The sequence below is a fragment of the Doryrhamphus excisus genome, chromosome 1, assembly GCF_030265055.1.
Source record: "Doryrhamphus excisus isolate RoL2022-K1 chromosome 1, RoL_Dexc_1.0, whole genome shotgun sequence".
NCBI lineage: Eukaryota > Metazoa > Chordata > Actinopteri > Syngnathiformes > Syngnathidae > Doryrhamphus > Doryrhamphus excisus.
Window position 1 is genome coordinate 13,355,834 of NC_080466.1, and position 13,205 is coordinate 13,369,038.

At 42.1% G+C, this 13,205-nt stretch overlaps 1 protein-coding gene across 1 annotated transcript; it reads right to left on the reverse strand.

Moving 5' to 3' along the window:
• Positions 1–1,410: 1,410 nt before the first annotated feature.
• slc26a11 (solute carrier family 26 member 11) lies at positions 1,411–13,177 on the reverse strand. Its single transcript, XM_058069522.1, has 15 exons — positions 13,050–13,177; positions 12,469–12,592; positions 12,175–12,385; positions 10,572–10,764; positions 10,265–10,350; positions 9,472–9,688; positions 9,200–9,378; positions 8,198–8,270; positions 7,998–8,109; positions 7,861–7,916; positions 6,342–6,482; positions 5,745–5,872; positions 4,966–5,065; positions 3,104–3,237; positions 1,411–3,023 (listed from the first exon to the last, which is right to left on the reverse strand). Exons 3-15 carry the CDS (start codon positions 12,379–12,381, stop codon positions 2,907–2,909), a joined length of 1,743 nt encoding a protein of 580 aa, XP_057925505.1. The 5' UTR covers positions 12,382–12,385; positions 12,469–12,592; positions 13,050–13,177; the 3' UTR covers positions 1,411–2,906.
• Positions 13,178–13,205: the final 28 nt, after the last annotated feature.

The following is a 13,205-nucleotide window of genomic DNA, read 5'->3' on the forward strand; positions in this document are numbered from 1 at the left end:
GACGAACATTTATTTAAGTGGGTTAGAAACACATAAAGAACACTCAGTCTCTGTGCGAGATATTGTGTGAAGCTGCTCCATAGGAGTCCGCCAAATTCAATAGAAAGCCCTGAAAAGGAACATAATAGGCAAGGGGAGGTGAAATATGTTGATAAACTGTAGTAAGTGGTCCTTGTGGTCTTCATTAGGTTGCGGAGGATTTCATCTGTCTGTGTGTAGTCCAAGTATACAACATAGAAAAGTGAGATTTTTTTCAATTCAGCCACTGAACTTTTCAAAGATATTCTCGTGGATTGAGATGCACGTGTAGACTGCAAACGTGGATGATTTCAAAAGAAAAGAAAAAACAAAGAAAGGACGATTGCCCCAATACTGTACATACAAAGTACTTGAATGTGTCGACCTCATTCCTTATCTTTATGGACAGCAATCATTGTATGACTTCCAGTAAATGTTGCTTTGTTGCCTGATATTTACAATAATTTATTCCAGTAAGTGTTGCAAGTGCAAGAAGTCATTTTTTAACATCAAGAGTCAACCTGACTTGCCAGTGATAATAATATTTACCTGCTATTGAGGTCACAGCAACAAAAGCTAAATACTTTTTACATCCTTATGGAGGTCGCCGTGGCTTCATATCAGCTTTGACAATCGGAGTTTATGTAGTGTTGATGTCACACACATTTCTTTTTTCAAGATTTGTTTTATTCAAAAGCAGACAAAGTTGATTCTCTTGGAAGGATGATGCCAAACTGCTAAGAAGGTTGTCACGTGTTGGCTGGTGGTGTTGTGGCAACGACCTCAGGATCGAAAGCAGGAACCAGTTGCACGGCAGCCATGGCAGGGTTGCAGGGTTCTGTGATGTTCTATCAAAAACAAAAAGTGAATTCTGAAATATCTTAGAAATGTGTTGAAATGTATTCACCAGGTGATGCTGGGACCAGAAAGCATCACTCTGTGGCATGCCCGGGGTGAGATAAACATTCCATTTGATCAACCAACGCCTGCCAGTCAATATCTTCATGAAGTTGAAAAACAGGTTGTAATGTCACACATTTCATGTGCCACAAACCCAAAAGAGCATGCCCATCTGGAAGAAGGCCCCTCGGCAGACCGAGGACACGCTGGAGAGATGATGTCTGGAAGTGGAAGTCCCTACTGACACTGCTGCTCCCGCCACCCAGCCCCGGATAAGCGGAGGAAAATGGATGGATGAACAAACCAAAAAGCTTTGTTTTGTCCACACGCTAACACTAAAGTCACATTTCCACTTTACAAAGTTTGATGAAAAATAATACAGTAAAGTTTCGTTATATTGATATTCTCGGGAGTCTGAAAAAATATCGATATAACCGGACTATCGATATATCCGATCCTGCGCCCAACTGCATTAAAAGTGGGCGATAAATGGGGGATCTTTGATATGGCATGTAATTTTCTCCTTGAGTTCATGGATTGCGTATCTAGCATGCTTTTGTACTGTAGTGAAGTGAAAAATAAACTTATGCATTAAATAAAAACGTCTTTACACTTTTTTAATGACTATTTCTTTTCTAAAATTCAACCAATGCAAAATCCTCACGCTTCAGCAGACAAAACCATAAATATTGTTGCAAAAAATGATTGCATTCATATACATAACACAATTCGGTTAAAGTTAGATGGGTCACATTTTTTTTCAACATTTATTATTTTCATAACGCACTCTTGCAATAGTGACTCTGAGTAAATATTCAATAATACACTCGACATTGTTCTATACACACGAGAGAAACCACGAACGCCAGCATGTACATATGAAAAACAGTGATTATTGCAAGCGATAAAAAGATATCTGTATACAGCACAATTAAATACATGTATGGAAAACAAAAACTGCAACGTTTACATTACTTATTCTGCAATACTTTAAAAAAAATCTTCCATCTTCTTCTGCTTCCCCTTTTCACCTTTTAACACAAAAGATTCAATATTGTTTAACATTTCTACATTTCCTGTATCAATAATTCAATTGTTCGTGCGGATCTTATCTCTAAAACGCTTCACGAGCTTCACAACTCCAATTTATACCTGCTTTCATCCCTTTTGATGTTTACTAGTATTGTAGATTTACTTATCATATTAATCTTTAAGATACAAGTGTATTGATTTATTTCAAACAACAAGAGATTGCTTCTTTGATCAAGCAATACCGTAAGTTTACTTTCATAATTTATCAGTAAAGCTAGTGCCAAGAATATTGAACACATCTGAAAACACTAAGTCTATTCACTGAATCTTCCCTCTAAATTATACAAATATTTACGTCTTTACTTCAAAAGATTGTTTAATACTTACCTCATATTAATTACCTGTAATCCTCTAATTACCATCCGTCAGTGGCAAAAGCCGAAACGGTGTTAGCCGAAAATCAAACAATACGCCGTTTACAGATTTCGTTAATGGTGGTATTGAAATCCTTAAGCAAATATTGATTCAGCTTTAAGCTGCTTTTGTATCGATATAAGCAGACCAAATTGGCTGGCGGGAGATGAAAAGGGCATTGTAGTAACCGGATTATCGTACTAACCGGAATTAATTATATCATAAAATACTAGAAATTTGCCGGGAAATGAAAATAGTATCGTAATAAGCAGTACTATCGATATAACCGATATCGATATAACGAGACTTTACTGTAGCATTATAAACAACACGGGATAAGATCTTTGGTCTTCATCGGTGCCTTGCTCAGAGGTTGTGTAGCACATTGGGTGTTCCCACTTGGTTCAGTCCAAACACACTCTCGTATGTTACTTTGCCCAGCTTGGATTGTCTTGTGCGTATTCACTATGCCGTCCCCTCCAAAGCTGTCTTGATGTTTTTATAGGAAGGAAAGGAGACGCCATCTTTGTACTTTTCTGCCTTTAATTGGATAGTGTTGTACTGAGATTTCCCGATGCCATTTGCAGTGCAGCCTCCACACTGTCTGCAAACCTGAGGCCCTCCAGATGTGCAGCAAGAAGAACATCCAGGATGGAGGGCTATCGGGCCAGCGATATAAGAAAATAAACACGGTTATTCCTGTCGGATAGACCAACAGGTGGACGATCTTTGCTTATACCTGCAATCTGCAAAAGATCAGATCCACATCTTGAAGTTTGAAGTGTCTCAGCAGGTCGCTCAGCTCATGAATGACCGTGTAGTCGATGATGCTGACGTGATGGCAGTCCAATACGACCGAACGCGCAGGTGACACTACAGTAGGAGATAAGACTTCAACAGTTGTTCAGCTACACAATGGCAAAAAGAACATACCTGGGAAGCTGAAAAGGCTAAATTAACAAGCCAGCATATATACATACATACACACACACACACACACACACACACACACATCTTTGGGCCTTTATTTAAAAAAAAATACAGTCAGCAAGCATATGTTGTATGACTATTTTTATTGATTATTAGCATATTAGCTCTTAAACTCGCCCACAAATGTTCAGCAAATACAAAATGGGAGCGAGTGAGACTCACACTAACATGTTTTTGTTTATATGTGTCAGCTCAAAATAAGGTTTGTTTATTTATGATACTGGTTTTAAATTCTGAATGTTTGTCAGTAAAAAGCCTATTTAGGAACACGCAGAAAGGATTATTATTCAAGAATTGCCCCAATGCACCTTTCCTTTATGAAATGTACAAATGAAAATACCTAAAACATCGGGCAATAGTCATAAAACATTTCATCCAAATTGAAAACCTAATGACATTTCATTTCTCTTTTAAAAATACATAGATATTAATCATTATATTACAGTAAATATTATTTTATTACAATACTCTTACTATTTCCACTGTTTTGGAATGCTTAATGTGATTTGTCCTACTTTTTTGACGGTAATTGAACGCACCGACACACCGTTCACACCCCTTTTTCTTTCGCCTCATACTTGCTCCCGATTGCTGATACTATGTGGGAATGTATAAAGGTAAGATTTGATGACTTTGAGTGCTAATGTGCATCATGGTGGTAGTTCCATGCTAAATGGCTAACGCTAGCAAAACACATCCCGTCAATAGCAGTTGCAAGTCCAATTTAGCTGTCAGTTCAATGCCAAAATCATCAGAGATATGAAAATGTGAAAAACACTGGTTATGCCACTATTATGCCAAGGTAGCGCTGTAGTATATGACAATAAAAACAATAGCTGCACTGCTCTAGTCTCTGGCAGGCCATAGGGCTTTGAAGCTAACTTTAACAATCTTTAACCAATTATTTCTCCAATTCCCATCAATAAAATCACAAAAAATCAGAAAAAACAAGTAACTAATGTGCCTATATTAGAGTCTATATTACGTCTTATGGATGTCTAATATGGCTTATTTTCTGTTATTGTGTGTACTATTGTTACGTTTTGGCATGGTTGTGACCCCAGGAACATAGTGCAGGTAAGTATTAGTTAAAGGTATTAAAGGTAAAGGTATTCATTTTAATAATGATTGCAGGTAAACAGAAAACATGCCAACTGGGCAAGCAAGGCAAACAAATGACAAAGAACCAACAAACGGAGGCACCACACACCTGAACTAAATAGGAGGGAGTGAAATTGGAAACAGGTGTGGAAGATAGGGAACGGAAACCAGGCAAGACAGGAAGTGAATACAACAATAAAGGGCATGGACACAGGAACGGAGGCAAAGAAGGAAACTAAAAGAGCTGTCACGAGGGGGTAACGCCCACATCGTGACAACTATATTGGGTAATGTGAGAAAGGTGACTATAGGGTTGTTATTTCATGTCTAGAGGGATCGAATCATGATGAAAAGCCTTATTTACAAATGCGCTAATTGAGAAAATATCCCTTTTATGATTAAGGAATCCTACTTCATGGAAATTAGCTTATCACCGTCGGGTCTAGAACCAATTAACCGCAATAAACGAGGGATTGCTGTACAGGCTTTAATGGCTTGATTAGAACTCACCCTGCAGAGCCTTGGTGTGTATTACATGGCTAAGATGTTCCGCAGCAGGAAAGCTGAGCCCACTGGCCAGTGTGATGAGCGGCACACCTTTATCGGACATCTGCACACAACATGTTCAATGTAACATGCCAACAAGCGCAGATGATGTGGCTTGCTGGTGAGAATCAGTGTTTTTTTAAACATATTTTAATTGTTATGAATGTGAAGCTTTCAGTCCCTCCCGGAATTCGCAATGTTGCACCAATTTCAAACTAATTCAGTCCATCTCTGCTCTTTTTGTCCATCCATCTTCTATGCCGCTTATCCTCACTAGGGTCGTGGTTATGCTGGAGCCTATCCCAGCGGTCTCTGGGCGAGAGGCGGGGTCCACCCTGGACTGGTGGCCAGCCAATCCCAGGGCACATATAGACAAACAACCATTCCCACCCACATTCATACGCATGGACAATTTGGAGTGGCTAATTAACCTAGCATGTTTTTGGAATGGGGGAGGAAACCAGAGTCACTTTTTTGTGTCCCTGCCATTTTTTCATCACTCAACGTAACTTAACCGCAAATTTGACTTGGACTGTTAGACCGCCTCCTAAATTCAGGCATTTTAGGCCGCAGCAAAGCTTGCGAAACTCTGGAGGGGCTGATGTCTGTCATTCATTTTTCAGCCATGAAAGGAAGAAACCATTCCACTGCTGTTCTCTGCTGACTGTATTATTAGGTGGTACAAAATGCGGTGCAATGTGGAACATGCAGCACCCACAGGAAGCCTATGATGGATTGCGCACCTTCATCTGGGGTCTGGCCGTGCTATACAACAGGAGGACTCCGGACACAGCTACGCCTCCCATGATTCCATACTGTACCTGCCAGAAACTCATCAGGAACGTCACCACGAAGGGAAGAAGGTCCAGCTCTGCAGAAAGGGCATGATTATGTCAAGTGAGTCAAGTCTTAAGGAAAGATGTGCCAGGCCAAGTCATCACAAGGCCGTTCGGCAAAGTCTGAAGTCATACTCCTGAAATGTCCCAAGTTCTTACCAGTCATAAGCACTGTTTGGTGCAGGGATGTCCAAACTTGATAGTTTGTAAAGCAAATGCTATGAATTGTACATAGTTCAAGAAAAAGATTGCATCTCAGCTTTGTGATAGAGGTGGAAAAGCGGATTAGCATGAACTCCAGTCCAGTTTTCCCCTTTGCCTTCCTAAATAGTCGTAAATTTTCATCTGGTTCAAGGATGTTATTCCTACAATACCTAGACTTCAGATTCAAAGAGGAAATATGTAGGAAACTATATCATGTCGATGGCAAGTATTTTTAAGTCATCAGGCTAACACGGTCAAGTCCCGAGTCATTGACGTCAAGTACCAGGGATAGAAACATACTGTGTACTCGCCACATGTCAGCCACAACATGGTGGTCCACCATGGGAGCCACAGCGCAGATGATAACAGCAGCCAGGGCAGCTTTTGGGATGTAGTAGAAGGCCGGCATGAGGAAGGCCAAGGAAAGCAACACGACCACACCTGCAAACGAGATACGGGGTCTTAATTAGCAGTACGCTCCAGTCATCAAAATGATGAATGAATGAAGAAGTGAAAATACTTCATGATACTTCAAATGCTCTGTGTACAGTCAATCTATAGAATATAAAAGTCCTGAAATAAAGGAGCTTTTCAAAGGTACAGGTGGCCCTTGTGTTATGTGTTCTAGTGGCAGTGAGCCAAGGAAAAGGAAAGCCATCACCAGGAAGTGCAAATGACCACCATAAAAACCACAGAGAGCGGAGAATAGCCCACCAATGCAGTCATCCCTCGTTTATCACGGCTAATTGGTGCCAGATCTGACCGTAATAAGTGAATTTCCACAAAGTAGTATTCCTCATTTACACATTGAATGTTTTCAAAGTTAGAGGATAGAAAACCTTCTAAATACATTTTTACATTACTAAAGCCCTAAGTAACACCCCTATAGTCACCGTTATATTTGTATTACCCAAAATATAGTAAACAAAATAAGCCTAAATAAGTGGTACCTTAAAGCGCGGTTATAACGGACGGTGGGGTAATAAGGGACAATTTTCAGGAAAATGTAACGTAATTCTGCCTTTTCATGTTAAACACGAAGCTGCTTTTTGTTGTTTTTTTCAAAGAAGCATATATTCTTGAACAAATTGTTCAAAAAACATTTTCCCGGAAATTGTCCCTTACTACCCCCCTCTCCCTATAACCCCGTTTTACTGTAAATATTGGTGTTTCCTTTTTCACTTGTGGTTTCTGTCCAGCACAGTACTTCCTTTGGTGGCTACTGTCTCATCAATGTAACATTACTGACACCCAGTGTAGACAGGCCAGTGCAGAATACAGCATATCATCTTTAGCCTTCCTTTTGTCTTTTAGTTCATTTTATGCATGGCAGTGCTTGACAATGGACAATTGCAATGCAGATGTTTTGCAGGGTGTCACTAAAACAAAACAATATGGACGTCAGTCGCCGTTCTGCTGTTATTTGCTTCTCTCTCACAATCAAACTCCACTATGTTCTACTGTCCATGCTAAAAACAAACTTTTTTCTGATGAAAGAAGAGAGTCTAAGTTTCTGGGCATAGTTTCGATGTTTATGTAGTCCTAAGACTCGATATTCTGTGGGTCTTGAAGGTTAAGCAAAAAAGGCCCTATTAAAGCTGTGAAAAGGAAGATGTGTTTATGGCCAGTAAAGGGTGGTTCATGCCGATTCTTATTTCTTGTAGTGTTTTTATTACACACGTCTTCATCCACGTATCAGTTCCAAGTCATGCATTGTCGGAAGTGGAACTGGTTGGAGACCACCTGTTTTGTAAATTAGATGCTTGTGTATGATTGGGCCCTACTCTTCTTGACATGAAGGAAACTGAAGAGGACTTACTGGTGACAATTCCTCCAGCTGGACTACAGACCCCAGTCTGAGAATTCACTGCAGTCCTAAACATGATGACAAAACATGAATCTGCAGGAAACCAAGTTCTCTCTCTCTCTCTCTCTCTCTCTCTCTCTCTCTCACACCTTCCAAAGCTGCCGGTGACAGGGTAGGCTGACACAAAGGAGCCCATGACATTGGTCACGCCAATTGCCAACAGTTCCTGGTTGGCATCGATCCGGTAGTTGTTCTGCCCGGCTGAGAAAAAACAAGAAGTCAGAGGGCTTAAGTCCATCCTTTCATGGCCCAATTATACATTGGATAAGTTCCCTCTTGAAGCACTCACCGAATGCTTTTGCGATAGCGATGCTCTCCAGCAGCCCCATGAGAGGAATGACAGCCAGCCCCCCTCCAAAGCCCTGGGCACAAAATACAAAAAGGAGCACTTGCTAATCTGCTGTGAGAGGCTTAAAGGGTCCCAGACAGGATTCATCCACTGTGCTTAAATATCTTAGATTTTCTTTGTAATCAAAATATCTTTGGCATAAATTGCCAAAAATGAGTCGTGTAGATGCAGACCCAATCATTCTATTGTCTCTGAGTGTTTGGTGTCATTCCTACTTGTTCAGGAGTAGAAATATAGGAGTAAAATAAGAACAATAAAACGCTATTCATTTCTATCTTTTTCCCATTCTGTTCCATTTTCTTCCGTTTATCCCGGGCCCGGTTGCGGTTGCAGCAGTCCAGACTTATCCATTTCCACCAAGATTTCACATTTCAGCGTCCAGACTAAATGCCTGAGCCACCTCATGTGAGACCCTCCCGGATGCCTGAGTTCCTCTCCTCATCTTTTAGTCCAGCCACCCGACGGAGGAAACTCAATTTAGTCACTTGTATCCGTGATCACGTGTATCCGTGATATTGGTCTTTTGGTCACGACCCAAAGCTCATGACTAGAGGTGAGGGTATTAACGTAACAAGCTTTGCCTTCTGATTCAGTACTGTCTTCATGAACCATGATGGTTCGGTACAGCGACCGCATGACTGCAGACGCTGCACCCATCTGCCCGTTAACCTCACGCTTCCCTGACCCACAGACTCCCCCACCTGGGGCAAGACATCGCTCCCACCTGGAGAGTGCAATCCACCCTTTTGGCACTGACAACCATGGCCTTGGCGTTGGAGGTGCTGGGCCGGAAACAGGCTGGACTTAAAAAACTTGGAAAAACAAATGGAGGAATGACGGCCCATTGCATGGCCCATTTCAGTGCTTGTGGTTTCAATTTAGCCGACCTCTTCTGGTTATGTGCATGCTGGAACACATCTGCTTTTCAGCTGGACTCCTTACCTCTACAACCTCTCCAAACGATACCACCGTCCCATTGGCAGTCGTGTCTGAGGTGGGTGGGGGCTTGAACGGTGGGAGCCCCTGGGCTGTTTTGCCAGTGATTGAGAAGACGTGATGACCAAAAGCTTCCCATGAAAATGCACACAAAGATGCAGCCAAGACTACCAGCGCGTTACGCACTGATGAAAACCCAAAAGGAGACAAGAGGGTTGGAGGAAAGGTATTGAGCAGACACGTGAGAGGTAGTATGGAGCAGGTACACGGGTACTGACTTGTAGCAACAGCCCATACAAATGTCCTGGCGATCTTGGAGTACCGGGGAGCATCATCACAGCCCAGACGTGTCTTCATCAACATCAACATGATCAGCACGGCAAGACAGAGCAGACCCAGGACCACGTCGCCAATGCGAGCCTCTGGGATCTGGTAGAAGGTGTAGTAAACCTGCAGGAAGAACTCGTGGGGAATATCCTGGAGGCCCAGAATATTCTAGATATGGACACGGAAAACACGTTTTTAGGGGGGTACAGTGGAACCCAATTACGTGGACGTACATGGTGGAGCACTTTTGTCGACATAAAATGGGAGACCAGAAGGGGTCTTCTCTATGAAAACTAGCCTGTGTACATCCACGTGTTGTGCTGTTGTTAACTTTATCATTATCGCTAAGAAGCAACATACAGTAACTAACAATTATTGCAGTTCACTGTTTTCTGTTGCCAGTTGCGGATAAATATGCTAATGCTATAATAAAAGCCTGTCTGGTGCGTGTTACTAGCGACACCCAGTAGCTACAGTAGGGGCTACATGGCTTCAAGTCTAAATGTCTGAAGAGGTACGTTACTGTGACAAGTTTGGGTATCACTGATGTAGGCTAACCAGAGAACGACCTTAACCAAAAAACACCCTAACCAGGGCGGACGCTAACTGAGGTTCCACTGTATAGGCTTACTGATGACGATTAATCTAACTGAAAATAATGTGAATGAGCAGCCATTCATTTTACACTAACTGAGAGGCCGTGTTAATTGCCTTCCTTCGTGCTATTAAACGTGAAGACCTCACCTTCACCTGGCCAAAGCCAATGGTTATTGCCGCAGCACACGTGAAGCCTTTTATGACAGGGAAGGAGATGAAGTCCAGGAGGAAGCCTGCAAGGGATGATTTACAGAACTTAGCAGCAAAACCTGAAACACGACCGTCCTTCTGCCGAAGTAGAAGAAGGGTGTTAAGCAGCTGTTTTGCTTTCATATTTACTGGTAAGAACAAATGAACACAAAGCCTTCTACCAAATGTGTGAGGTTAAGTGTTACTCAATGAGTTCAGCCAAAAAACTGTTGGCATGACTTGAGCGGTGCACTCCTCCTCTCACCTAATCTCAGCAATGCCATTCCAGCCTGGATGAGTCCACAAAGGAGGCTGAGTAGCACAGCTCGGTGAGGCTCGCCCCCCACCACCGAGAAACAGAGGAGGGACATGATAGCTGTGGGCCCCAGCGTCACGTCCTTGGATGTCCCAAGGAAGGTGTAGATGAAGCCCCCCATGAAGGCGGAGTAGAGCCCGTACTGTACGTTCAGAGGTTGTGTCATTTAAATGGATGCCACCACTTGGTCTCCAACCACAAGTAACACACAATGTACCAGCACCACACATGCAAAACAGCACTATTTTAAGCTCATTTATAACCCGCAAGGCATGCTAGGTAACAACATGTTGGGGAAGTACTGGGGAAAGGCGGGTTTTTCCACAAATCAAAACAGTAATGGTTTCATCAAAAATGATCCATTTTGTGGGGTTACGTCGTAAATAAGAAGGTATCCACCGTACAGTAATGCCTCGTGTATCACTGTGAAGTGGGACCAGACCTGACCATGATGGGTGAATTTTTGCTAAGTAGAATTCCTTAATAAATTGAATGTTTTTGTAGTTAAGAGCATAGAAAATCTGATTATGACATTATTAGAGCCTTTAGACATGAGATAACACCCCTATAGTCATCTTTACACTGCCACTACCCAATATGGGAGACATAACAAAGCAAAAATAAGACATATTAAACATAAATAAGGCATAATCTAGACAAGGTGCGGGCAAACTGCGAACCTAGGACCATCAGGCCCGCCAAGCATCTTAATCTGGCCCACCGGGCATTTCACAACAGTCCAGAAGAATGGAGATTGTGAAAAGGAGGTGAAGAAGCGTGTGCAGGCAGGATGGAAGGGGTGGAGAACAGGGTCAGGTGTGATGTGATAGATGAGTTTCAGCTAAAATGAAAGGAAAGGTGTACAAAACTGTGGTGAGACCAATAATTTGGTCTAGAGACAGTGGCACTGAGGAAAAGGCAGGAAGCAGAACTGGAGGTAGCAGAGATGAGGATGCTGAGGTTCTCATTGGGAGTGACCAGGATGGATAGGATCAGGAAGGAGTACATCAGAGGGACATTACATGTTAGAGGCCTTGGAGATAAAGTCAGAAAGGCCAGACTGAGATGGTTGGGACATGTCCAGAGGAGAGATAGTGAATATATTGGTAGAAGGATGCTGCCAGGTAGGAGGCGTAGAGGAAGACCAAAGAGGAGGTTTATGGATGTAGTGAAGGGGGACATTAGGTAGAAGACAGGGTTGGATGGAGGAGATTGGTTTGCTGTGGGGACCCCTGAAGGGAGAAGCCCAAAGGGAAAGAAGAAGACTTTCATGTCATGTTGTGTTTTAGTTACTTATTTAGCACTACAGCTATAACGTAACTATATGTAACTTGGTAACTTGGTAACTACTATTACACATGTATGTCCGGTTAAAAGAGAGTTAAAACGTACAAGAGCAATGGATGCCAGCATCCTAGAATATCCATGCGTCCACTTTCTATACTGCTTATCCTGTTTAGGACCAGGGAGCTTACAAAAAGCCTGGACTGGAATAATATAGGTTTATATGATATAGGTAATATATTTTTCAAATAGGTTTTCATTGACTCACCTCAACAGGAAGGCCTGCTATTTGGGCATAAGCCAAGGCCTGTGGCACAGCTGTCAGCCCAACAGTGACGCCTGCGAGGACGTCCATCTGAAGCCACTTAAGGTTGTATTTGGGTAACCAGGCGAGTATGGGCAGCCATGTCTTTAGCATCCTGCAGGAGCCACTTGAGCGTTGGCCCAAATCTCTCTGCAGCAGAGGTTGGTCCATCGTGCTGAGGACGTTGGCAGAAGTTATGCACGGATACATTTGAATGTAAACATTTTGTATTGTGCTTACAATATCAACTCCACTTACACAAAAAGTTGGCATAGGTTGCTCCTTTCTTTTATATGTAAGTCATGTCCGGTCAGTTGGGACTTCTTTGACTACATGCTGAAGGGATCATAAATCTGATTTCTTCACACATCACTTCAAGTTTCTGAAAGAAAAACAATACATCGATAAATAAGATTGGACACAGGTGACTTAATTGTATCACATTTTGAAAACATTTTTCTAAACCAAAGTGAATTGTTATCTTCTGTTTTTCTCATTATCCGTGAATGGGGGCCACACCAGGGCCACACCATCCAGGCGCCTCGCCGCAGGTCACTGGATTAAGATCATATGATGACCACATGACTTTCATACTCCAGCAATACTACAGTGCTATTATCATTGCACTTTACACGCCTGTTATGATGCATGTGTAAATGAATAATGACTATGTCAATGTATAATAAATATGGCAATGCTAATGCAGAAATAATAAATAAATGCATCATGTTAACATTATTATTTACCGACAGAAACGCCGCTTGATGAGGACGAACTAAGACAAGTAAAAGTGAAGATTAGATGATCAACAAGATATTGAGAATATTTTTAAATATTACCACATCGAAAGTTTTCTTCTTTTGCGACATTCCTTCATATAGCAGACATTTTCCCGGTCCTCATCTCACACCCGGCGCTCCAGCCTCGAATCGCTTGCCCGGTTGTTTTGATGGGTGGACACTTCCTGTTGCGACACCTCACGTGTCCACAGTCAC